This window comes from Saccopteryx leptura, chromosome 12 (genome assembly GCF_036850995.1).
Source record: "Saccopteryx leptura isolate mSacLep1 chromosome 12, mSacLep1_pri_phased_curated, whole genome shotgun sequence".
Classification (NCBI taxonomy): Eukaryota; Metazoa; Chordata; class Mammalia; order Chiroptera; family Emballonuridae; genus Saccopteryx; species Saccopteryx leptura.
In genome coordinates, this window is record NC_089514.1 from 57,437,029 (window position 1) to 57,463,558 (window position 26,530).

Here is a 26,530-nt window from a genome sequence, read left to right on the forward strand (position 1 = left end):
GTGAACCACGTGGAACTGGGCGATGTGAGGGTAAGAGCAGGCTGACGAGTGGACAGCCCTCTGGGCCTCCTATTCCTGCTTCAACCAGATCAACTCTGCTTTTATCTCATTCATATACTGAGATTTCAAATAAAATTTCCAGTGAAAAAGGCTCTATCATAAAATAAAGTTTGAAAACCCACTGATAAGGTCAGGCTCCCACCTTTTACCATAGAAGAAACTGAGACTCAGGTTGGGCTTACTTAGGCTTATGTCACTTTTGAAGCTCTCACTGGAGGACACCATTAAAGGAGGAGCATGGGGCTCCGCTGGGAGAAGAGTACAGAGAGGAAGAAAAGGCACACTTCAAGAAGTACCACCCCTCAAGTCACGGACACCTCAAATGTCATGTTCTACAAAGAACTAATTGCCAACGAGGGAAAGTAATGAATTCATTATTCAAACCTGGCATCAGAGAGTCATTCTCAACATCTTTCCCACTTCTTCCCCTCAGTCCCTGCCTTAGGTCAGGGTCATGTGACTTCTCTCCTGGATAACTACAAGCACTTCCCAAATAGTTCCTTTCTAGTAGCTTCTCCACTTGTTCCCTACCTTCCCGCCAAAGTAATCCTCCTGAAAACCAATCTGATGACTGAAAACTCCCACCCCCTCAGACTCTTCAGTGGTCATTACCTGTATGGTACCTGCAAACTCTGTGTATATGTATATTCAAACTTCTGCTCCTGAGTCAAAGAAACAACAGTTCGGAAGTTTTCAATGGCTTCGGTAGCGATCTGTAACAGAGAGCACCCAGTCACTAAGAGACACACGGACAAATGATGGTGCCTGGCCAGTGGTGGCAGCACAGTAGATACAGCGCTGACCCTGAGCACCGAGGTCTCTGGCTCAAGTCTGAGGTTGCCAGTTTGATCCCAGGTCAAGGCATGTATGAGAAGCAATCAATGGTGTACAGCTAAAGTGAACAACGATTGATGCTTCTCTCTCTCTCCCTCTCTCAAAATTAAAACAACAAAAACAAAACACAAAAAATGATAGTGATTAATTTGAATTCTATAAAAGAGACAAGTAATATGTAATAATAATAAAATTAATATCATTAACTTATTATGACCTAAGAGTTTCTTCACTATGGAGAAGGATACAAAGTAATTTTATCAAATTGAGTTTTAGATCTGGAAGGAAGATTGGCTAATTAAATCTCTTTACAGAAAGAGAATGCTTAATCAGATAAAGGCATTTACCTAAAGCCACATAGCTTTGTAGGGGCAATATTAACCTGAGAACTCTGTATTTTACATCTGTTGCAGTGCTATTTCTTCTATGACAGTCACATTTTAAGTTCCCAGTAATTTTATATATTTTTAAAATGTAATGTTTTTATATGTTTCTCTTTATAATTATCATTCATGACAACTGAATAATATTTGGAAAATATTGAGAGGGTATAGAAAGTAATACAAAGTTACATACACAATTTGAAATATTAGCTTATTTTTTTGAAATAATTAGCTTATTTTTTTTCCCTAAGCATATATGTATTTAACAAAACTGAGAAACAATCCCATCTTTGACCTTATATTTTTTGCCTTAACAAATATCAAGAGCACTTTTGAAGGTCATTAAATATACATAAATAATGGGATATGTAATGGGCCACTTAATATCCCAGCCACTTAAAGCATTCCTTTATTATTGAACAAGGTTTTCTATACTTATTCATTATTAAAAATAATGTGATAATCATCCTTGTACATAAACATTTGTTCCTTTTAATTATTTTCTTAGAAGTTCTTCAAAGTGAAATCTCTAGGTCAAAGAGAATAAGCTAATTTTTAAGAAACATGACAAATATTATCAATTTATTTTGTAGAGAGTTTCTATCATTTAAATATTCTTTTTAATTTTTAAAATTTTCAATTACAGTTGACATACAACATTATAATAGTTTCAGGTGTATAAGTCTGATTAGATATTTATATAACTTACTAAGTGATCACCTGATAACAGTACCTACCTGGCTTCATACATAGTTATTACAATATTATCCCCTAATCCAGGGGTCCCCAAACTACGGCCCGCGGGCCACATGCTGCCCCCTGAGGCCATTCATCCGGCCCCCGCTGCACTTCCGGAAGGGGCACCTCTTTCATTGGTGGTCAGTGAGGGGAGCATATTGACCATCTCATTAGCCAAAAGCAGGCCCATAGTTCCCATTGAAATACTGGTCAGTTTGTTGATTTAAATTTACTTGTTCTTTATTTTAAATATTGTATTTGTTACCATTTTGTTTTTTTACTTTAAAATAAGATATGTGCATTGTGCATAGGGATTTTTTTATAGTTTTTTTTTATAGTCCAGCCCTCCAACAGTCTGAGGGACCGTGAACTGGCCCCCTGTGTAAAAAGTTTGGGGACCCCTACCCTAATCTGTACTTTATATCCCACGACTGTTTTTATAACTGGAAATTTGTACTTAATCCCATCATGTTTTTCACCTGTTCCCCTACCACTCTCCCACAAGGCAAGCATCTATTTATTCTTTGTACCTATTTTCTGTTTTGTTTGTTCATTTATTTTGTTTTTCCCATTCTACATAAAGTGAAATCATATGGTATTTGTTAGGCTTATTTCACTAAGCATAATACCCTCTATGTCCATTCATGTTGTCACAAATAGCAAGATTTCATTATTTTTTATGGCTGAGCAATGTTCCATTATATATATGGACCACCTCTTCTTTATCCATTCATCTATCGATAAACATTTAGGTTACTTTCATAGCTTGGTGTTCATAAATAATGCTGTAATGAACATAGGGGTGCATGTGTCTTTTTAAATTAAGTGTTCTGGATTTCTTGGATAAACACCCAGAAGTAGAATTACTAGGTCATATAATAGTTCTATTTTTAATTTGTTGGAGAGTTCTCCATACTGTTTTCCATAATGGCTGTACCACTTTCCATTCCCACCAACAGTGCATGAAGCTAACAGGTGTGAGGTGATATCTCATTGTGCTTTTAATTTGAATTTCCCTGATGATTAGTGACATTGAGCATCTTTTCATATATCTGTTGGCCATCTGTATGTCCTCTTTAGAGAAATGTCTTTTCATTTCCTTTGCCCATTTTTGGATTGAATTGTTTCTTTTTCTGTTATTGAGTTGTAAGATTGCTTTGAGGCGTAGTTAGAAAAACATTTTTCAAGCTCATAAGTAGTATTCAGTTATAGTAACAGCACAACACTGATTAGAATATCTTACTCCACTTAGGTAAGCAATTAACTTAGTTTGACTCACCTTCCCAGAACCTTCTAGCTCTTTCTTATTCTTTAATGCTTGTCCAGACAACATTTTCATTTCAACAACTCCTGCTATTGCGACGATGGGTACAATTGCTAAAAGTAAAAGGGTTAATTGCCAGCCATAGATTAAGGATATAATAATGCCTGTCCCAAGGTTTGCTATATTCTGGACAATTACAGCGAGTCTGGCACCTATTGTCTGCAAAACAAACAAACAAACAAAACATATCAGACAGACACTTTGACAGTATCTTTAAAAGCCATGCTTACATTTTCTTAAGGACTGTGACAATTTAGTTACATGAAAACCTATTAATTATCTCTGAGTAATAAAATAAAACATAAAGAGTTACTTGTAAGTTTCTTTGGTTTGTCAAAGGAAGATTTTCATGCCTTCAGAATAAATGCCAAAATACAAGGTCAATCAGAATTCAATTGCATATTTCTTTCTTTCCTGATTTTTTAATACCAAGAAAATTTTCATTAATCAAATCAAGATTACTAAAGTGAGCTCTGCAAATTAACAAGAGAAAAAAATCTGACAATCATATTAAACTGGGAATGTTGGAAATTTCCAAGGTTAGATGCAGAATTACTTATAATTTAATCCAAACATTTGTCATTAAGAATATTCAAATGTATGTTGGCATATTTGAGATGTTGGCTTTTTGTGTTTAATTTAACCTGCAGTTGATTTGGAAAAAATACAGAGGGCTGAAAGTTATGGAATGTAAATTAGGATATTACATTCCATGCTTTAGGTAAATCAGGATATTACACTCCATGCTTTGGGAACCTGAGGCATGACTTTTAGTAACCTGCAGTGATTCAAACTCTAAACCAGTAGTCAAGCTATAAAGTTAATCCAGTCCACCTCTCTACACTTCTCTTCCTCCCTCCTGGAACAGCCGATGGCCACAAGGCATTTTATTTTATTTTTTTATTTTTATTTTTTTTTTCATTTTTCTGAAGCTGGAAACAGGGAGAGACAGTCAGACAGACTCCCGCATGCGCCCGACCGGGATCCACCCGGCACGCCCACCATGGGGCGACGCTCTGCCCACCAGGGGGCGTTGCTCTGCCCATCCTGGGCGTCGCCATGTTGCGACCAGAGCCACTCTAGCGCCTGAGGCAGAGGCCACAGAGCCATCCCCAGCGCCCGGGCCATCTTTGCTCCAATGGAGCCTTGGCTGCGGAAGGGGAAGAGAGCGACAGAGAGGAAAGCGCGGCGGAGGGGTGGAGAAGCAAATGGGCGCTTCTCCTGTGTGCCCTGGCCGGGAATCGAACCCGGGTCCTCCGCACGCTAGGCCGACGCTCTACCGCTGAGCCAACCGGCCAGGGCGCCACAAAGCATTTTAAATGCATCCCCTGATCCCCAGACCTGCTTTGTCTGGAAATAGCCCATGTTATCCTCTACTCCCAGAACTTCCTCTGCTTGAATGGGGCTGGTCTCAGGTAAAGAGTAGGGTGAAGTAAAGTCCAGGATGGTCACTGCCACTTCTGTGACTTTGGACAAATTTCTCCCAACCCCCAAAATGAGCAGGTACAGTGATTAATAACTAAAGCTTCTCTCAGTTCTGAATTCCAAGACAGAATCCTTTACAATGCCCCGTTCCCCAACATCAACCTCCTAAACCAGGCATGGCCAGCAGTTTTTGCCCTCGGGCCAGATTAGAAAGAAAACTTTTTCACGGGCTGGAAGAAATATTAAAATTTAAAAATGTTAAATACAAAAATGGTTTAAACATAATTTTATTATGTAATTTGTTTATGAATAAATGTAAGTAATTTAGTACAACAAATTAACAATAAAACTAATGTGATGTGTTGAGGCGCTTTCCATCGCCTATTATATTTTTAATATCTGGCTCTATACTTGTAGCTATTCTTAACACAGCCTCCAAATGTAAATCATTCAATCTTGATCTTGTACTTTTATTTAGATTCATTAAAGAAAAAGTTTGTTCACAAATATAAGTTGAGCTGAAGATTACTAAATATTCCCTGGCAAGCTTTTTAAAATTTCCACATTTTCCATTATTCAATCGCTTATAAAAATTGCACAGACAAGTACAAAAGTTGTAAATCTTTATAATGGAATTTTTTTAAAAAATAAAGAAGTATCATGAATCCATTCTACCAATTATTGGAAGTTAACCCTAGATTAGTCACATGCAGAATTCTTTTCCGCGTATCACTATCTTCTTAAATATCTCGATTTCCAATAATCAGAGATGCTTCTGCTTTTGAGTAGCTGAGATTTTAACTTTCATTGTTGTACAACGGTTAGATATCGTAGTTTATGTATAACGATTTAAAAGTACCACTTATTTCATTTCCAAAGTGCGTCGTGCGGAGGATATTAAAAATTTAATTGCGGGCCGCATAAACTCATTATGCAGGTCATATGTTGGCCATGCCTACTCTAAACTCATTCAACACTTATGTGATATAAACAATAGACCAGTAATTAGGGGGAAAGGATGCTACAACTACTAGTAGCCTCTGAACAGTAAATTCCATACCAGGAAATGCACCAGGGCTGAGAGAGACAGCATAAATAACAGAGCATTTCTTTTTATTTAATGCAGTCACTGAGCTTCTGTTAAAGGGGCATAGCTAAATTTGGCATAAGTCAAAGAGTAGAGTGCCCTCAAAGCCAGCTCTGTATTTATACATTTTCAATTTAAAAGTCAAAGGTTACAACCTGCAGTTTGCAGCACAGGAGGATGCAGACTGCTCTTTTTCTCAGTATCTACAAGTCCTACTCAGAGCTCATTTCCATAGCAACCAACTAAGAGCAGTACTCAGAACATCGCCCAAGTTCAGGACAGACGAGTTATCCCGGCATATAACCTTTCACATATATAAATGTCTAGCTTTGGGGTCCTAGCTGGCTAGCTCATATATTTAGAGTGTCATCCTGAAAGGCCAAGGTTGTGGGTTCAATCCCCGGTCAGGGCACACATGGGAAGCAACCAATGAGTGCACGACTGAGTGGAACAACAAATCAATGTTTTTCTCTAAAAATCAATCAACCAACCAATCAATCAGTCAATCAAACAAACAATATTTAGCTTTGGATGTTAGTCAAGACATAGAAATAAGTAAAATGGATAAAAAAATGACAAATTCTTTCTTCTTTTATGTACTTGAAAGGTGAACTAAAAGATCTAGAACCTTCAGCTGAGGTGGAGGGAGATTAAACCCCCTGGCTTAATTTAATTTAGATAAGTAGGGCTGAGCGGCTGTAAGTCCAAACAGCACAGGCCACATGTGAGGCAGTCAGACAGACATGCTTCCCATCGGAACCCACACAGACAGACCCTCAGCACCTGTCCTCTGTGCTTCCGTGTCTGCACCTCCCTTCCTCTCTAGTGTGGCTCTCATCCCCTTTCCGATTCCCCCTCTCCTGCCATTTATTTCCTCTGCAAAACACCACCATGTTGCTTGAAATCCAATTTTAATTCATTTTTTTTTCTTTTTAGAGAGGAGAGGGAGAGACAGAGAGATGAGAGACAGAGAGAGAGAGAAGTGGGGGAGGAGCTGGAAGCATCAACTCCCATATGTGCCTTGACCAGGCAAGCCCAGGGTTTCGAACCGGCGACCTCAGCATTTCCAGGTCGACGCTTTATCCACTGCGCCACCACAGGTCAGGCCTTGAAATCCAATTTTAAAAGGTTTGTTCTTATTGAGTAAAAGCACATTTCCTGGACCTCTTTTTGAAATTAGAAACATTTAACAGCATCTTTTTCTAAACCACCTTCTCCCCCTCCTCCAAATTTTTTTTGAAAATACATAGTTGCTTGTGATTTCTGTCTGGCTCTCCTTTGCTGTATTTCTCGGCAGAACTCTAGTCCTAAAGCCAAAATAAGTAAAATGTTAAAACCACTGTTTTATGTGCAAAGTGTTGAGATATATTTTCTTCTGATTTATATTTAGCAGAATTAAGCTACTCACTCAAAAATATATTTCAGAAAACACTTCACTGATGGTGAAGTAAAACATGAAAAAACTTTACCCTAAACAGGATCACTAATACACAAACTTGAGTTAGCCCTGACTTAGGTGGCAAAGATTCGCAAGAGCACTGCTTGTCTCAGGTCTTTTTACACATAAACAACTACCCACACTCGTTCTCACTGTGGACTAGACAGAGACACACACATCTATGTGTACATATCATGTATATATATATTTATAAACACACACACACAAATCCTCCGTCACAAAGAGGTCAGCTAGTGGCATAAAGTGATTACAACTATCCTCTCAGCCAACTTGTGATAACAGCTATACCGGGCGTTCCTAGGCCAGAACGAAACTCACCAATCTGCTTGCTTCCTCTTCCCCAGTCTTTCTTTTTTAGCCACTGTTTTAAGTTCTGGAGAACAGTTCTGGCTCACAGTGGCTTCACCAGGAGGTGAAGGAGTCCGTGCAGCTTATGCAGGAGTCCGTGCGTGTGGGCCATGGGCCTCCCAAACAACTCCGGAGAGGGAAGGAACTGACTGCTGATTGTACAAATGAAGGAAGCACTGTGGCCTGACGCAGCCATCACCCCAGAGGAATCTAAGAGAGGGAAGGAACTGACTGCTGATTGTACAAATGAAGGGAAGCACTGTGGCCTGACGCAGCCATCACCCCAGAGGAATCTAAGAGAGGGAAGGAACTGACTGCTGATTGTACAAATGAAGGAAAGCACTGCGGCCTGATGCAGCCATCACCCCAGAGGAGTTTCAGAGGAGGGAGGAAGGAGCCAGGGCAGAATGCCCAGGCTGCGTCTGCTCAGGGGTCGGCGCCAATGGGCTGAGCTGGTGTTCCCTCCAGGACTGTGTCCTCAACACCAGATGGGACAGGGGATGTGTATGTCTGTGAAAGCACATGAGCACATGTGACAAGGTCCCTGTGAAAGGTGGACTACACTACGGCACCTAAGTACAGCTAAGGAATATAGGATTTAGAAAACGTGAACATAACAATCTTTACAGTGATTGCTGTCCCTCAGAACAGCTCCTCCAGAAAGTAAAATAGATTTACCCCAAGCTCATTAATTGATTCTTGTGTCAACTCAAGTAAAAAATAAAATAGACATGAATACTTTACATCCTCCTCCTAACACTCCCCTTTCCTCTGCCCATTTACCATAAAGTCCTTTAACAATTTGTCCACCTGTCTCCTTTCTCTGGAGCCCAGTCCCCTTAGACTGTCCCACCACACCTCTGAAACAGTTCTTGTGAGGACCATAAACACCCCCACGTGGCTACAGCACTCTGAAATGGTTAGGTCATCTTGCAAGCTTGTCAACAGCATTTGATATCCTAGCCTGCTCCCTCCTCAAAATACTTTCCACATTGTTTCCAGGACACTGCTCTTCTCCCTCACTGGCCCCTCCTCTCTCTCCTCTGCAGTTCATACTGACAGCCCCGAGCTCAGGGCCCAGGTCTTGCCATCTTCTCTAGCTACACGTCTCCTTGGCTATCTGCAGTCTGATGGCTTTAAAAACCACCAATGCATGAAAAATCCACAAATGCATGTCTCTAAACCAGACTTCTCTGCTAAACTCAAGACCTGCAAACCAACCTGCCTTTTGGACATCTCCACTTGGACATCAAATGTTGGCATTTCAAACTCACTATGTTCCAAACAGAATCCTTGATGCACCCCCAAACCTGCTCTTCCAAGAGGCTTCCTAGTTTGATCAAGAAGCAACTCCATTTTTGCAATTATGCAGGTTAAAAATTTTGGAGTCATTCTTAAATCCCCTTCCTTTCATATCCCAACCAGCAGACAAATTCTGCTGACTATACCTTCTAAATATATCCAGAATCTGATTACTTCGTTATCACTTTCACTATGAATACCCTAGACCAGGCATGTTCAACATATGACCTGCGTAATGAATTTATGCGGCCCGCAATTAAATTTTTAATATTCTCTGCACAACGCACTGTGGAAATGAAGTAAGTGGTACTTTTAAATCATTATACATAAACTATGAAATCTAGCCATTGTACAACAATGAAAGTTAAAATCTCAGCTACTCAGAAGCAAAAGCATCTTTGATTATTGGAAATCGAGATATTTAAGAAGATAGTGATACACAGAAAAGAATTCCGCGTGTGACTAATCTAGGGTTAACTTCCAATAATTAGTCGAATGGATTCGTGATACTTCTTTATTTTTTTAAAAAATTTCATTATAAAGATTTACAACTTTTGTACTCATCTGTGCAATTTTTATAAGCGATTGAATAATGGAAAATGTGGAAATTTTAAAAAGCTTGCCAGGGAATATTTAGTAATCTTCAGCTCAACTTATATTTGTGAACAAACTTTTTCTTTAATGAATCTAAATAAAAGTACAAGATCAAGACTAAATGATTTATATTTGGAGGCTGTGTTAAGAATAGCTACTACAAGTATAGAGCCAAGATATTAAAAATATAATAGGCGATGCAAAGCGCCTCAACACATCACATTAGTTTTATTGTTAATTTGTTGTACTAAATTACTTACATTTATTCATAAGCAAATTACATAATAAAATTTTGTTTACTTAAACAAATTTTTTTGTATTTAACATTTTTTAATTTTAATATTTCGTCCGGCCTGTGAAAAAGTTTTCTTTCTAATCTGGTCTGAGGGCAAAAACTGTTGGTCATGCCTGGCCTAGACTAAAACACTATCATCCCTCCCCCAGATTACTGCAATAGACTCCCTGCCTCTACCCTTGCTCCTTTCAGTCTATTTAAACAGCAACATTTAAAGTACCAGTAGATGAGCCTGACCAGGTGGTGGCACAGTGGATAGAGCATCGATCTGGAACACAGAAGACCAAGGTTCAAAACTCCAAGGTCACTGGCTTGATGGTGGTCTCATCTGGTTTGGGCATGAGCTTACCAGCTTGAGCGCAGGGTGGGTGGCTTGAGCGTGGGGCCATAGATATGACCCCATGGTTGCTGGCTTGAGACCAAAGATTGCTGGCTTGCAACCCAAGGTCGCTGGCTTGAGCAAGGGGTCACTGGCTCTGCTGGAGCCCCCCAGACAAGGCACATATGGGAAAGCAATCAATGAACAACTAAGGTGACACAATGAAGAATTGATGCTTCTTATCTCTCTCCCTTCCTGTATGTCTGTCCCTGTCTGTCTTTGTATCTTTAAAAATAAATGTTTTAGGAGATGAGTGAATAAAAAAGCTGTGCCACTCAATCAGTGGTAAAAATTGGATATCTTTTGCAACAGCATGAATGGACTTGAAAATTATTATGCTAAATGAAGTAAGCCCATCAAAGAAAAACAAGTACTGTACAATATGATTTCATATATATATGTAATCTAATGAACAAAATAAACTAACAAAATAGAAACAGACTCATAGATACTGGGAACAGACTGACAGCTGTCAGAGGGGATGGGGGTGCGGGGCCTCGGGGAAAATGATGAAGGGATAAAGTGAAGAAAAAAACTCTGATAAACACAGACAACTGTGTGAGGACTGCAGGAGGGAAAGGTGAAAGGGTGGAGGTGGAGGAGGGTAGAGGGGGATAGATAGTGATGGAGAAACAGTTGAGTCATGAACACATAATGCAATATACAATGATGTATAGTAGAATTGTGTACCTGAACCCTATATAATTTATCTTATTTTTATTAATTTTAATGCAGTGACATTGATAAATCAAGGTACATATGTTCCGAGAAAACATCTCCAGATTATTTTGACATCTGATTATGCTGCATACCCCTCACCCAAAGTCAAATTGTCTTCTGTCACCTATCTGGTTTTCTTTGAGCCCCACCCCTCCCCCTACCCCCTCCCATTACGTCCTCGCCCCCTCCCCACCCCTCCACCCCACCCTCTGTTACCATCACATTCTTGTCCATGTCTCTTGAGTCTCATTTTTATGTCCCATCTATGTATGGATTCATATACTTCTTAGTTTTTTCTGATTTACTTATTTCACTCCGTATAATGTTATCAAGGTCCATCCATGTTATTGTAAATGATCCGATGTCATCATTTCTTATGGCTGAGTAGTATTCCATAGTATATATGTACCAAAGCTTTTTAATCCACTCGTCCTCTGACAGACACTTGGGCTGTTTCCAGATCATTGCTATTGTGAACAATGCTGCTATAAACATGGGGGTGCATTTCTCCTTCTGGAACTGTTCTATGGTGTCCTTGGGGTATATTCCTAAAAGTGGATGGCTAGGTCAAAAGGCAGTTTAATTTTTAACTTTTTGAGGAATCTCCATACCGTTTTCCACAGAGGCTGCACCAGTCTGCATTCCCACCAGCAGTGCAGGAGGGTTCCCTTTTCTCCACATCCTCGCCAGCACTTATTCTGTGTTGTTTTTGTTGATGAGTGCCATTCTGACTGGTGTGAGATGATATCTCATTGTGGTTTTAATTTGCATTTCTCTAATGATTAGTGATGTTGAGAAATTTTTCATATACCTATTGGCCATCTGTATGTCCGCTTTGGAGAAGTGTCTATTCATTTCTTTTGCCCATTTTTTGATTGGACTGTTTGTCTTAATGGTGTTGAGATTTACAAGTTCTTTATAAATTTTGGTTATTAACCCCTTATCAGACGTATTGTCAAATATGTTCTCCCATTGTGTAGTTTGTCTTTTTTTTATTCTGTTCTTATTGTCTTTGGCTGTGCAAAAGCTTTTTAGTTTGATATAGTCCCATTTGTTTATCCTGTTTTTTATTTTCCTTGCTTGTGGAGACAAATCAGCAAATATATTGCTGCAAGAGATGTCTGAGAGTTTACTGCCTGTTTTCTTTTAAGATGCTTATGGTTTCACGCCTTACATTTAAGTCTTTTATCCATTTTGAGTTTATTTTTGTGAATGGTGTAAACTGGTGGTCTAGTTTCATTTTTTTGCAGGTAGCTGTCCAATTTTCCCAACACCAGTTGTTGAAGAGGCTGTCTTTACTCCATTGTATGCTCTTACCTCCTTTGTCAAATATCAGTTGTCCATAAAACTATGGGTTTATTTCTGGGTTTTCCGTTCTGTTGCATTGATCTATGTGCCTGTTCTTATGCCAGCACCACGCTGTTTTGAGTACAATGGTCTTATAGTATATCTTGATATCAGGAAATGTGATACCTCCCCCTTTATTCTTCTTTTTTAAGATTGCTGAGGCTATTCGTGTTCTCTTTTGGTTCCATATAAATTTTTGGAATATATGATCTATATCTTTAAAGTATGTCATTGGTATTTTAATTGGTATTGCATTGAATTTATAAATTGCTTTGGGTAATATAGACACTTTTATGATGTTTATTCTTCCTAACCCTGAGGATGGTATATGCTTCCACTTGTTTGTATCTTCCCTGATTTCTTTTATCAATGTTTTATAATTTTCCAAGTACAAATCTTTAATCTCCTTGGTTAAATTTACTCCTAGGTACCTTATTTTTTTGGTTGTAATAGTGAAGGAGATTGTTTCCTTAATTTCTCTTTCTGACTGTTCATTGTTGGTGTATAAAAATGCCTCTGATTTCTGAGTATTAATTTTATATCCTGCCACTTTGCTGAATTCATTAATCAGGTCCAGTAAGTTTTTGACTGAGACTTTTGGGTTTTCTATATACAATATCATATCATCTGCAAATAATGATAGCTTTACTTCTTTTTTTCCAACTTGAATGGCCTTTTATTTCTTCTTCTCATCTGATTGCTATGGCTAGGACTTCCAGGACTATGTTGAATAAGAGTGGTGAAAGGGGGCACCCCTGCCTTGTTCCTGATCTTAAGGGGATTGCTTTTAATTTTTGCCCATTGAGTATGATGTTGGCTATGGGTTTGTCATAGATGGCTTTTATCATGTTGAGGTATGTTCCTTGTATTCCCACTTTGTTGAGAGTTTTGATCATGAATGGGTGCTGGATTTTATGAAATGCTTTTTCTGCATCTATTGAAATTATCATGTGGTTTTTCTCCTTCCTTTTCTTTATGTGATGAATCACATTGATTGATTTGTGAATATTGTACCAGCCTTGCCTCCCCAGAATAAATCCCACTTGATCATGGTGTATGATTTTTTCCATATATTGCTGAATCAGGTTTGCTAATATTTTGTTGAGGATTTTAGCATCTATATTCATCAGGGATATTGGCCTATAATTTTCTTTCTTTGTGTTGTCTTTGCCTGGTTTTGGAATCAAAATTATACTCACCTCATAAAAGGAGCTTGGAAGTCTTCCTTCCTCTTGAATTTTTTGAAATAGCTTGAGGAGGATAGGAGTTATTTCTTCTTTGAATATTTGGTAGAATTCACTTGTGAAGCCATCAGGCCCCGGATCTTCTTTGTTGGGAGTTTCTTGATAACTGTTTCGATCTCATTTGGTGTAATCGGTCTGTTTAGGTTTTCTGATTCTTCCAGATTGATTTTTGGAAGATTGTATGTTTCAGGGAATTTGTGCATTTCATCTAGGTTGTCTATCTTTTTTGGCATATAGTTCTTCATAGTATTTTCTTACAATATTTTGTATTTCTGTTGTGTCAGTTGTTATTTCTCCCCTCTCATTTCTAATTTTATTTATTTGAGTCCTCTCTCTCTTTTTCTTGGTGAGTCTAGTTAAAGGTTCATCAATCTGGCCCTGGCTGGTTGGCTCAGTGGTAGAGCGTTGGCCTGGTGTGCGGAAGTCCTAGGTTCAATTCCCGGCCAGGGCACACAGGAGAGGCACCCACCTGCCTCTCCACCCCTCCCCCTCTCCTTCTTCTCTGTCTCTCTCTTCCCCTCCCAGAGCCAAGGCTCCATTGGAACAAAAGATGGCCCGGGCGCTGGGGATGGCTCCTTGGCCTCTGCCCCAGACGCTAGAGTGGATCTGGTCACGACAGAGCGATGCCCCGGATGGGCAGAGCATTGCCCCCTGGTGGGCGTGCCGGGTGGATCCCAGTCGGGCGCATGCGGGAGTCTGTCTGACTGCCTCCCCTTCAGGAAAAAAAAAAAAAAGGTTCATCAATCTTGTTTACCTTTTCAAAGAACCAGCTCCTAGTTTCATTGATTCTCTGTATTGTTTCTTTAGCCTCTATGTCATTTATTTCTGCTCTGATCTTTATTATTTCCTTCCTTCTACTACATTTGGGCTTTACTTGCTGTTCTTTTTCTAGTTCTTTTAGATGTAGGCTTAAGTTGTTTATTTGAGCTTTTTCTAACTTCTTCAAGTATGCCTGTAGTGCTATGAACTTCCCTCTCAGTACTGCTTTTGCTGTGTCCCATAAATTTTGAGTTGTTGTATGCTCATTATCATTCGTTTCTAGGAATTTCTTTATTTCTTCTTTGATCTCATTCTTAAGCCACTCGTTATTTAAACAACCTGCTATTTAGTTTCCATGTGTTTGAGAATTTTTGAGATTTTCTGTTGTGGTTGATTTCTAGTTTCATGCTGTTGTGATCAGAGAAAGTGCTTGATATGATTTCAATCTTCTTAAATTTGTTGAGACCACTTTTGTGTCCTATCATGTGGTCTATCCTAGAGAATGTACCATGAGCACTTGAAAAGAATGCATATTCTGCTGCTTTAGGGTGAAAGGTTCTGAACATATCTATTAAATCGAGTTGATCTAGTGTGTTTTTTAAGTCTGCTGTTTCTTTGTTAATTTTCTTTCTTGAGGATCTCTCTAGTGATGTTAGTGGGGTATTAAAATCCCCCACTATTATTGTATTGCTGTTGATCTCGCTCTTTATATCCATCAAAGTCTGCTTTATATATTTAGGTGCTCCTATATTAGGTGCGTAGATATTTACAACAGTTATATCTTCCTGTTGGATTGCTCCCTTTATCATTATGTAGTGGCCTTCTTTATCTCTTACTATATTCTTTGTTTTAAAGTCCATTTTGTCTGATATAAGTATTGCTACCCCAGCTTTTTTTTCATTTCCATTTGCATGAAATATTTTTTTCCATCCTTTTACCTTCAGCCTATGTGCATCTTCTGTTTTAAGGTGTGTCTCTTGTAGACAGCATATGTATGGGTCGTGTTTTCTTATCCATGCAGCTACCCTATGTCTTTTGATTGGATCATTTAATCCATTTATATTTAAGGTTATTATTGATATGTAGTTGTTTATTGCCATTTTATTCTTTAAAACTGTATTCCTCTTTTGCTATATTCTTTTCCCACTTTGATCTATTTATACCATGCCCCTTAACATTTCCTGCAGCATTGGTTTGGTTGTAATGAGTTCCTTGAGTTTTTTTTTGTCTGGGAAACTTTTTATTTCTCCTTCAATTTTAAATGATAGCCTTGCTGGATAAAGTAGTCTTGGTTGTAGGTTCTTGTTCTGCATTACTTTGAATATTTCTTGCCATTCCCTTCTGGCCTCAAGTGTTTCTGTTGAGAAGTCTGATGTCATCCTTATGGGGGCTCCTTTGTAGGTGATAGCCTTTATTTCTCTAGCAGCTTTTAATATTTTCTCTTTATCACTTAGCTTTGGTATTTTAATTATGATGTGTCTTGGTGTAGGTTTCTTTGGGTTCCTCTTTAATGGAGGTCTCTGTGCTTCTTGAACTTGTGACAGTTTCTCTTGCATTAATTTAGGGAAGTTTTCAGCTATGATATGACTGAACAAAGTCTCTTTCCCTTGTTCTTTCTCTTCTTCTTCAGGAACCCCTATAATGCGGATGTCATTTCTCTTCATGTTGTCACAGAGCTAAGAGTTTCCTCAGACTTTTTGAGTCTCTTTTCTTTTTTCTTCTCTGCTTTCATGCCTTCATTCCAGTTTTCCTCCAACTCACTGATTTGATCCTCAGCTATATCCTTTCTGTTTTTAATTCCTTCCATTGTAGTCTTCATTTCTGATATTGTATTTGTCATCTCCAACCGATTCATTTTTAATATTTCAATATCCTTTTTTATACTTGCTATTTTTTATTTAGGTGTTCATAATGACCATCCATTGTTGTTCTAAGATCCCTAAGCATTCTTACAATCATTATTTTGAACTCCACATCCGGATGTTTGGTTATTTCCATATCACTCAGTTCATTTCCTGGATGTTTCTCTTGTGGTTTCATTTGGATTGCACTTTTCTGTCTTCTCATTTTATCTATTTGGGTGTTTTGTTTGTAGAGCTGGTTGAGTCTAGGCTTGGTGTTGTCTGCCTCCAGTTTTCAATTGTGTTATTTCTAGGTCTTGGGTTGGCATCAGCTATTATTTGTAATCCACTTTTGGATTTGGGCCGCTTTGAAGTCTTGGTTTGTTTGTTTTCTTAACAGGTGATTGTCTTGTTTGCTGATCTCAGTAGGGGGCTTACTTGAAACTGTATCCAGGAATTCAGTGGGTGTGACCTGAGTCTCTGAAGTCCTCTTCTGCCAGTTAATCTCTCTGGGGGCGGGTTGCTTTCTCAGCTTCAGTAGGGGGAGGTGTATCTCAGATCTCCATGGAGACCTGAGTTACTGCCCCTCCTCCCCACTTCTTGTTTTCAGCTGTGTCTTATTGCGCTGATTGGAGCTGGAGAGATGTCTGTATCTCTGTGACCTGGAAGTACTTTTATATTTTGCTCTGTGGAAGGATCAGCCCCTTCCCCAGTTATGGCTGCCTCCAGCACTGAATGAGTGAGCTTTTTAGATTGTCACCTGTATTCCTCTCCCCCTCACCATCTGTCTCTCTCTCTCTCCTTTCTTTTTGGAAGACAAGCGGGGCCTTTCAACACACCTTGTTCCCTGGTCACCAGGCAAGTGGCTGTGAGCAGTATTTACTGCTCTTTTCCTTGAAGTGAGAGCCCTGCCTTACCCCCCCCCATTCTTGTAAGCAGGGGAGATTCAGGCGCTCCCTACCAGGTTTGTTGTGGCTTCCTCTTTGCTCCTTGGTTTTTGAGAGCTGTTCTTGTAGTCCAGATTTGGTTTTTCATGCTGATTGTTCATAAATTAGTTTATAATCCAGTTCTGTGGTGTGAGCTGGGAGTCTGTGCGTCTGCCTACTCTGCTGCCATCTTCAGGTCTCTCCTGAACCCTATATAATTTTATTAACCAATGTCACCTCAATAAATTCAATAATTTTTTTTTAAAGTTTCAGATTATGTCACTCTGGTATTCAAAACCTTACAATGGTTTTCCATACAATTCCACATAATGCTGACTTCAACTATTATGACTTCCTTTCACTCACTATTCCAGCCACATGATCCTCCTTCTGTTTTGAGAACAGTGGTAGAAATGCCCCTGCCCCAGGGCCTTAGCACTTACTCATTTTTCTCTGTAGAACATTCCTCTCTATGTACCCACAGGGCTGGCACCTTTCCTTCCTTCAGGCCTCTTGCATCTATCAACATATCATTGAAGCCTTCCTCCCTGACAAGTAGCAAGCACCTACCCCCATATCCTCTTGCCATTGTTTCCCACAGCACTTACTGATGACCTGACATGCCATGCAGACTCTATAAGGTGAGCGTTACTGTCTACTTTAGAAGTCCAAAGTTATTTCAAATGGTGCACATTAATTATGTTCTGCTAGGTTCCATACAATTGGATCTAAACCTCAATTTCTGTTGTTTTGTTAGCTTTAAGGAAAGAAATTTGTATTAAAACAACTCCTAAGATTTGTATTGCAATTTTACAACTCTCTGTATGCTAACCTATTCTTACAGAAGCCCAATATCTTCATAACCTAATTTATTCTTGCAGAAGCCCCATATATTAGATAGAAGAAATGTTGTTATAATACTATAATGCAGAAAGAGTAAAAGCTAAAGATTGAAAAGGTTCAAGGGAGAGGAAGACAGCAGACAGCCCTGGCTGGTTGGCTCAGTGGTAGATTGTCAGCCTGGTGTGTGTATGTTCTAGGTTTGATTCCTGGTCAGGGCACACAGGAGAAGCATCATCTGCTTCTCCACCTGTCCCCTTCCCCTTCTCTCTCTGTTCCCCTCCCACAGTCATGGCTCAATTGGATTGGTTAAAAGTGCATTGGCCCCAGGCGCTGAAGATGGCTCCATAGAGTCTCCACATCAGGTGCTAAAAACAGCTATTGTGAGCATGGCCCCAGATGGGCAGAGCATGGGATTCAGATGGTGGTTGCCAGGTGGATCCCAGACAGGATATATGTGGGAGTCTGTCTATCTCCCCTCCTCTCACTTGAAAAAAGAATAATAATAATAAAAAGGCAACAGAGATTACATGCTTGTTTTCAAATTTGACATCACCTTGTGGATTTTTGCTATAAACACAGTTTTAGAAGAAGAAACTGACACCTCATTCAGAAATCAAAACATCCTGGTTCAATAGTTTCTAGTTATGTCAATTAAAGAGATTCATACAGCACCAAAATTTAAGCTTTATAGACTGATAATGCTGTTTCTTTTACCCTTGCTTTCATTTTTTATTGTGTTTCTCGTTCATTTCTTTCAGCCTTTTTGAAGGTTTTCTTTCCTCCCTTCTGAAGTGTAGTGCCCTAAATTTTCTTACAGCAACTACACACATTCCTTTCTTTTCTTTTTTCTTTTTTTGGAGGCAATTAAAATTTTGTTGATTAACTGAACATTAAAACAAGACTGATCCTACATGATATCCTGATAAATACTTCCTTTGCTAAATAAGCATCTTTCCACCTATATATTGTTAATAGCATAAACAAGGTAGCAAATAAGGAAAGAAAGCTTGTAAGTTATATATACACTAAACAGAATGTATTGTTTAAATAGTTAACATCTTTGCTATAAGGTACAAGATAAACTGTGTAGGTTAAATGTTTATTTAACATTTACTTAAAATAATGGAAACTAACCCCTGTAACAAGAAATTACTTTTATGCTGAGATTCAAAATGGCAAATTAAGGCAAACACGGAAAGGAGGCACATACCCCTTTAACCTGGCCCGTGTCATTGGCAAGCCTGTTTGTCAATGCTCCAGTGGTGTTTTTCGGGTCATCAAACCAGCTCACATCCTGTGGCACAGAAAGTGATTTTATTATCTTGAAGCCCTATTTATAAGACTCTTAGCTCCAGAGACAACGACAAGGTCACTTTTGTTTATTATTTATATCCCCTGAATGAAGCACTCAGGATTTGACACTCAGAAAGAAGAAAAGGGACTTAACAAACATATAAATTTTTCAAAATTTTTTGAATGCCTACTTTGTTCCAAACATGATTTCTAAGTGTTCAATCTGTACAACGGTGAACAAAAAAATACAAAGTTGCTGCTTTCATGAAGCCTGGATTCTAGAGATAAAAGCCACAAATTAGTAAATATATACCAAGCCAGGTGGTAATAATGCTATTAAGAAAATAGAGCAGGATAAGAAGGAAAAAAAGTGAGGAAAGGTGTTACTTTATAGACTAGGAAGGTGACAGAGAAGGCCTCTCCAAGGAGATATTTGAGAAGACGTCTGAAAGATGAGATGAATGAGAATATCTGAAAGAAGGAAGAAATAGCATGTACAAAGGCCCTGTGGCAAAGGCCTACTCGATCTGTTCATTCATTAGCAAGAATGTCTTAAGGGCTATCACTAGCATGAAAAGCACCTTGGTGTGAATTCATAAAAGCTGCTTCTTCCGCTAGACAGATTTCCTTTCTCATTTGTCTCTCCCTTTCTTCCTCTCTCATATCTTTATACAGAGGTCAGGGTATACATTGACTATGTATCAAACAACAGGTGAAGCTTTGGGTAATGAGGTCTGAGAGGTAATAGGGGCCATATCACACGTGACATTACAGACAACTGTAAAAGATTCCAAATTTTTACCCTGAGAGATAGTGCTAGCTTTCAGCAGGTTTTGGGCAGAGGGCTACATTCTAACTTACATTTTTGAAGAATGACTCTGGCTCTTGGGAGGTGAACTTTCTGGACTGAGACAAGGATGGAATCAGTGAGACCAGTTAGGAGGCTATCATGGTATTGAACAGAAAGAAAGGGGTCAAGGCTGCCTCTAAGGTTTTTAGCCCAAACTGTTGGAATGAAGCTGTCACTTAATAGGAAGACTAAGTAAGGAATGAACCCTATGGTGGAGGGGGAGTCTAAAGTTCAATTTTGAAAATGTTAAATATGAAATGTTTATTAGATGTTCAAATAGAGAAGCTGATTAGCAAGTTTAGATAACTGTAGTTCAGGACAAAATAAATAGACTGGGTTCTAAAAACCAACAAAAGAAATCTAGATTAAAATTTCGCACTCAAATTAGGATTTTCTTTGTAAAACCACTTATGTTTTTAAACACACAAATATCAAATAGTAAAAGAATTTTATGTTTGAGGTATGTCTTCTACAAAAATAGTTATGGTCCTAAGATGTTATCTTAACTGGTGATTTGCAATAAAGCAGTATCTATCATTTTCCCAAAAATTTTAAGGAAAAAACCCAGAATTATAATTTGCTTTTAAAATTTGTTAAACCCCTAAGTACCTCCCCCACTGAAATATAACTTCCTTGAAGACAGGTTCCATTCAGATTTGAATACCTTATAATATAAATACTTAGTATTGTGCCTTGTAAGCAGAAGGCATTTAAATGTATGATGACTGAATTTAATAATTTATGGAGAGGGCATTATACAAACCAGCTCAGCTTTCAAAGTATAATGGACACAGGAGTTGGCCTGGGGCTGGTGGGGTAATGCGGCATTTGCCCCTAGACCAAGGTCACCCCTGAGCCTCAGAGGAATCTCAGCTATCAAAATTTGACTGAGACTCTTAGGACAGGGCCCTCCATCACATAGTGCCCTGTCACTCATTAGATTCAGTCCTAGCTCTGCTGGTTACTAGCTAGCAATTCTGATAATCACGTCTTCCACCTGACCAGGCAGTGGTGCAGTGGATAGAGTGTCTGGGATGCAGAGGACCCAGGTTCAAAACCCGGAGGTTACCGGCTTGAGCGCAGGGCCGCTGGCTTGAGCATGGGATCATAGACATGAACCCATGGTCGCTGGCTTGAGCCCAATGGTTGCTGGCTTGAAGGCCAAGGTCACTCACTCTGCTGTAGCCCCTCCATCCTCGGTCAAAGCACATATGAGAAAGCAATCAATGAACAACTAAGGTGCTGCAACGAAGAATTGATGCTTCTCATCTCTCTCCCTTCCTGTCTGTCTGTCCTTATCTGACCCTCTCTCTGAGTCTATCTTTGTCAAAAACAAGAAAACAACAAACCATGTCTTTTTTTTAAGTGGCACTGAGTGGTAAGTGGTAGAAGTGGGAAAGGACTGAGGATCCAAAGACGACAGGGAAAATGTGTCATCCAGAAATCCTACCACAGCAAAATGCTGTTTCTCAGCCAGGGTTCAAGCCCCTGGTCTGCCTGGGGCAGACTTTGGAGCAACATTGTATTCACTGGCAAGTGAATGGCAGAAAATAATTTTCATGATTGTTAAAGAAAGTTTCTTGTTTGAACTGGGCTGCTTTGGGCTACATTCCCTGAATTGCCCTGCTCCTTGGCAAGGAAAGCAGCACATCTGTCTGTTAGGGTTCTGAAGGCGGAAATGCGAGAGGCATTCAGTTAGGTCATTATCAGCTAGGAGCTTTGCAGCTTGAGTCAGTCTGTCTGTCCAGCCCCAGCAAAGGATCTGGGCAGTGAAGAAACGGGCATGGGACAAATTTGAATTTTGATTTGTGGAAAGAAAGGGCAAAGAGGATATCTCTTTTTGGGAAGAAACACAAGTATCTTGGGGGTCCCAGGAGAAAGAAGGAAAGAAAGAGAGGAAAGGGATAAGGGATACACACTGAGGATCATTTCTGCCTACTCTGCCTCCTGCTGCTGAGACAAAGGATGGCGGTGAATCTGTCTGGAGACTGTGAATCTGTCTGGAGACTGTCTGGCAGCCCCCGGCGCCAACCCACAGCAGACAAGCGCAGGGCCACTGAGCCTGGCCCTGGGTGGCACTCTGCCTCTCTGTGAGATGAGACCCAGGGATGAGCAAGCAGGAGCTGCTGAGTAACCTGACCACACCACTGTCTGAGGCCATGGGCCCAGGACTTGTGCATGCCCCGGGGCACAAACCTCCCTAGAAATACCTGTCTCAGAATGGATCTGAAAACCATGTATCGAAGCCGCTTGGTGAGGATCTCTCCGGCTTTGCCAAATGTGTAACCCTGTGAAGAATGAGAACACAACATAAGGAGGGGGACTTAAGAGACCAACACGCTGATGACACAAAAGGATGGGGACTTGCAGTCACTGCCACAGATGACACAAGACAGTTCAAGGGTTGGCTAAGTGTCAGTGTCTTTAGACTATGGTGGCAGAGCCAGAGAGCCCCGTTCAGAAGTTAATATTGCCCTGGCCGGCTGGCTCAGCGGTAGAGCTTCGGCCTGGCGTGCGGGGGACCCGGGTTCGATTCCCGGCCAGGGCACAAAGGGGAAGCGCCCATTTGCTTCTCCACCCCCACCCCCTCCTTCCTGTCTCTCTCTTCCCCTCCCGCAGCCAAGGCTCCATTGGAGCAAGGATGACCCGGGCGCTGGGGATGGCTCCTTGGCCTCTGCCCCAGGCACTAGAGTGGCTCTGGTTTCGACAGAGCCACGCCCTGGAGGGGCAGAGCGTCGCCCCCTGGTGGGCAGAGCGTCGCCCCTGGTGGCCGTGCCAGGTGGATCCCGGTCGGGCGCATGCGGGAGTCTGTCTGACTGTCTCTCCCCGTTTCCAGCTTCAGAAAAATACAAAAAAAAAAGAAGTTAATATTGTCACTCCTGAGCTAGCTGGCAGGACAATGCCGCTTATTTCTCCAAGGAACCAGGGTGTGTCACATAGGAAGTTGGAGTTGTTGCCAAGGAACGGGACACTCTAAACAGGGTGGCTACATAGTATATTATCCCAGAGATTCTGATATGTCATGTTGTCATTTTCATTTTTCTGTATATATCTTTTGATCTTTTATTTCTTCTTTGACCCAGTCATTGATTAGAAGTATGTTGTTTAATTTCCACATTTTTGTGGGTGTGTTTACTTCTTTTTGCAGTTGAATTCTAGTTTCAAAGCCTTATGGTCAGAGAATATGCTTGGTATAATTTCAGTATTTCAGATTTGTTGATGTTAGTTTTGTGGCCCAGAATATGGTCTATTCTTGAGTATATTCCATGTACACTGGAGAAAAATGTACACTCTGATGTTGTGGGATGAAATGTCCTGTAGATGTCTATTATGCCCATTTGTTCTAGTGTTTCATTTTAGGCCAATATTTCTTTATTGATTTTGTTTGCATGTATGATCTAAAGTCATCAGTGGTGTGTTGAGGTCTCCAAGTATGATTACATTTTTTTCAGTTTGTACTTTTAGATCAGTTAGATGTCTTATATATTTTGGTGCTCCCTGGTTTGCTGCATATATATTGAGAAGTGTTATGTCTTCTTAATACAATGTCCCCTTTATCATTATGAAATGTCCATCTTTGTCTCTGGCTACCTTTGTTGTCTTATAGTCAGCATTGTCAGAAATGAGTATGGTTAAACCTGCTTTTCTTTGGATATTATTTGCTTAGAGAATCGTTTTCCAACCTTTCCCTTTGAATCTATTTTTTTTTTTTTTGTATTTTTCTGAAGTTAGAAGCAGTGAGGCAGTCAGATAAGACTCCCGCATGTGCCTGACTGGGATCCACCCGGCATGCCCACCAGGGGGTGATGCTCTGCCCATTTGGGGAGCTGCTCTGCTGAGGCCAGAGCCATTCTAGCGCCTGAGGTGGAAACCATGGAGCCATCCTCAGTGTCTGGGCCAACTTTGCTCCAATGGAGCCTTGGCTGCGGGAGTAATAGACAGACAGAGAAGGAGAGGGGGAAGGGTGGAGAAGCAGATGGGTGCTTCTCCTGTGTGCCCTGACTGGGGATTGAACCTAGGACTTCCACACGTCTGGTGGATGCTCTACCGCTGAACCAACAGGCCAGGGCCAGCTATCTCATTTTTTAAAATTTGTGAGTCTCTCTCTTTTCTCTGTAATATCTCTAGTTGCCTGTCTTCAATGCCACTGATTCTCTCTTGTATCTGGCCAGTTCTATTGGCTAAGTTTGTTACCTCATTTTTCAGTTCGTGTATTGAGTTTTTCATTTCTGATTGATTCTTTTTTATAGTTTCAATTTCCTTGGTGATGTACTCTTCTTGTTCATTTAAGTTGTTTTTTGAGCTCACTAAATTGCCTTTCAGTGTTTTAGTTTATCTTATTATTTTTAAAACTTCAATTTTGAATTCTCTGTCATTAAGGTCCAAAGTCTCCAAGTAACTGATATTTTTTTCCTGGAGATTTTTCATCGTCTATCTGAGCTACGTCTCTGTCTTGTGTATTCATACTTGATTTCTTTTTTCTTGATGCCATTGGTGAGTGGTACTGTTAATAACCCCAACAAGAGAAAATTGTTCCTTTTAATGGTAGGAGGCACTGTACTACAAGATTTGCCTCTTTGAGATTCTTGGGTGGAGTTCTGCTGAAGTGTTGCTATTGTAATAATGCAGGTAGAGCCTCGTGTTGGTAGGAGAGGCTTGTTGTTAGGTTTTTAAAATTTTATGGCTCTAGCATTGGCTGAACAGGGGTTCTCAGAGGCCCTCCCCCACATCTCAACAGAGCAGAGGATCAAGCGCCTGGGCACACCTACCTCTCACAGAAGAAAGAAGGCTGGAGACCTAGTTGAGGGGGTTCCGCCACCGCCACTGTTCGCACAGCAAGGGGAGTAATGCAGGACCAGAAAGCTGGGGTGACACAGTCCAGTCCCTCCTCCAATACCACTCTAAGCACTCAAAGCGCAGCCCTGGGCAGGGCAGGGGCTGCATGCCACAGGCCGGGGTCGGAGCTTCAGGAGCAGTTGCAACAGAGATCGCAGATCAGGGGCATCCTGCCCACACATGCTAAACTCCCCCCGGCAAGCCAGTGTCCGAGCTTTGGAGCAGGTGGAGCACAGATCCCAGGTCAAGCGTGTCTGGTGTCACAAGGTTAAACTCTGTCAGCAGATCAAGCATGCCCCATTGCCCCAAGGGCCAATCTCCACAAGCTATTCCCACACAGTTCTGGGGAGCACACCATGGGCTTTGTGTGCACCCAGCGCCAGCAATCCTGGGTGTGGCAGATGCCGGGAAACTGCTCTGCTGCCCATTCTTGGTCACTGCCCATATCTCAGCTCCTTCCCCCCAGACTCTCCTCTTCTCCTAGCTCCGACTCCGAGACAAAGCCTGTGCCCACAGTGCCTCCGTCCCTCAGGTCCGTGAGGAAAGAGAAAGACAATCCTCTGGCATTTTTTTTCTCCTGTAAGCAGATTCTATCTTTGGCCCACCCTCTTTTGGAATCATACCTTTGTCTATCTGCTGTATGTATATTTCAGGTTCATCTGGGTTTTTTCTCTTTGTATAGTTGCAGAATTTGTTAAAATTTCAAAGGGAGAGATCGAGAGTATCTCTCATGCCACCATTTCTCTGATGTCACTGTAGGGGATTTTTAATACCCTACTAACATCAATGGATAGATCCTCCAGATAGAAAATTAACAAAGAAACAGCAGCCTTAAATGACACATTAGATCAACCACATTTTAATTCATATCTTCAGAACATTTTACCCCAAAGCAGAATATACATTCTTTTCAAGTGCTCGTGGTACATTCTCTAGGATAGACCACCTGTTACGACACAAAATAAGTCTCAATAAATTTAAGAAGATTGAAATCATATCAAGTGTCTTCTCTGATCACAATGGCATGAAACTAGAAATCAACTACAATAGAAAAACTGAAAAACATTCAAACACTTGCAGGCTAAATAGCATGTTATTAAATAACTAATGGGTTAATTACAAGATCAAGGAAGAAATAAAAAATTTCTTTGAAACATATGAAAATGAACATATAACAACCCAAAATTTATGGGACATAGCAAAAGGAGTCCTGAGAGGGAAGTTCATAGCATTACAGGCATACCTTAAGAAGAAAAAGCTCAAATAAACAAGTTAACCCTGCATCAAAAAAACTAGAAAGAGAACAACAAAGCCCAGAGGAAGTAGAAGGAACAAAATAATAAAGATCAGAGCAGAAATAAATGACATAAAGGCTAAAAAAACAATACAGATGATCAATGAAACCAGGACCTGGTTCTTTGAAAAGGTAAACAAGATTAATGAACCTTTAACCAGACTCACCAAGAAAAAAGAGAGGACTCAAATACATAAAATTAGTAATGAAAGTGGAGAAGTAACAACTTACACCGCAGAAATGCAAAAGATTGTAAGAAAATACTATGAAGATCTGTATATCAAAAAAGTGGACAACCTATGCGAAATGGATAAATTCCTAGAAACAATCTTCCAAAACTCAATATGGA

At 40.2% G+C, this 26,530-nt stretch overlaps 1 protein-coding gene across 1 annotated transcript in view; it reads right to left on the reverse strand.

Annotated features, from left to right (window-relative positions):
* The window catches only part of LOC136383889 (ATP-dependent translocase ABCB1-like), a 120,775-nt gene that overhangs the window by 16,661 nt on the left and 77,584 nt on the right, over positions 1-26,530 (reverse strand). Inside the window, 4 exon segments of the mRNA XM_066353793.1 lie at positions 673-773; positions 3,295-3,498; positions 19,119-19,202; positions 22,262-22,339. Of these exon segments, the coding sequence (XP_066209890.1) occupies positions 673-773; positions 3,295-3,498; positions 19,119-19,202; positions 22,262-22,339 (467 nt within the window).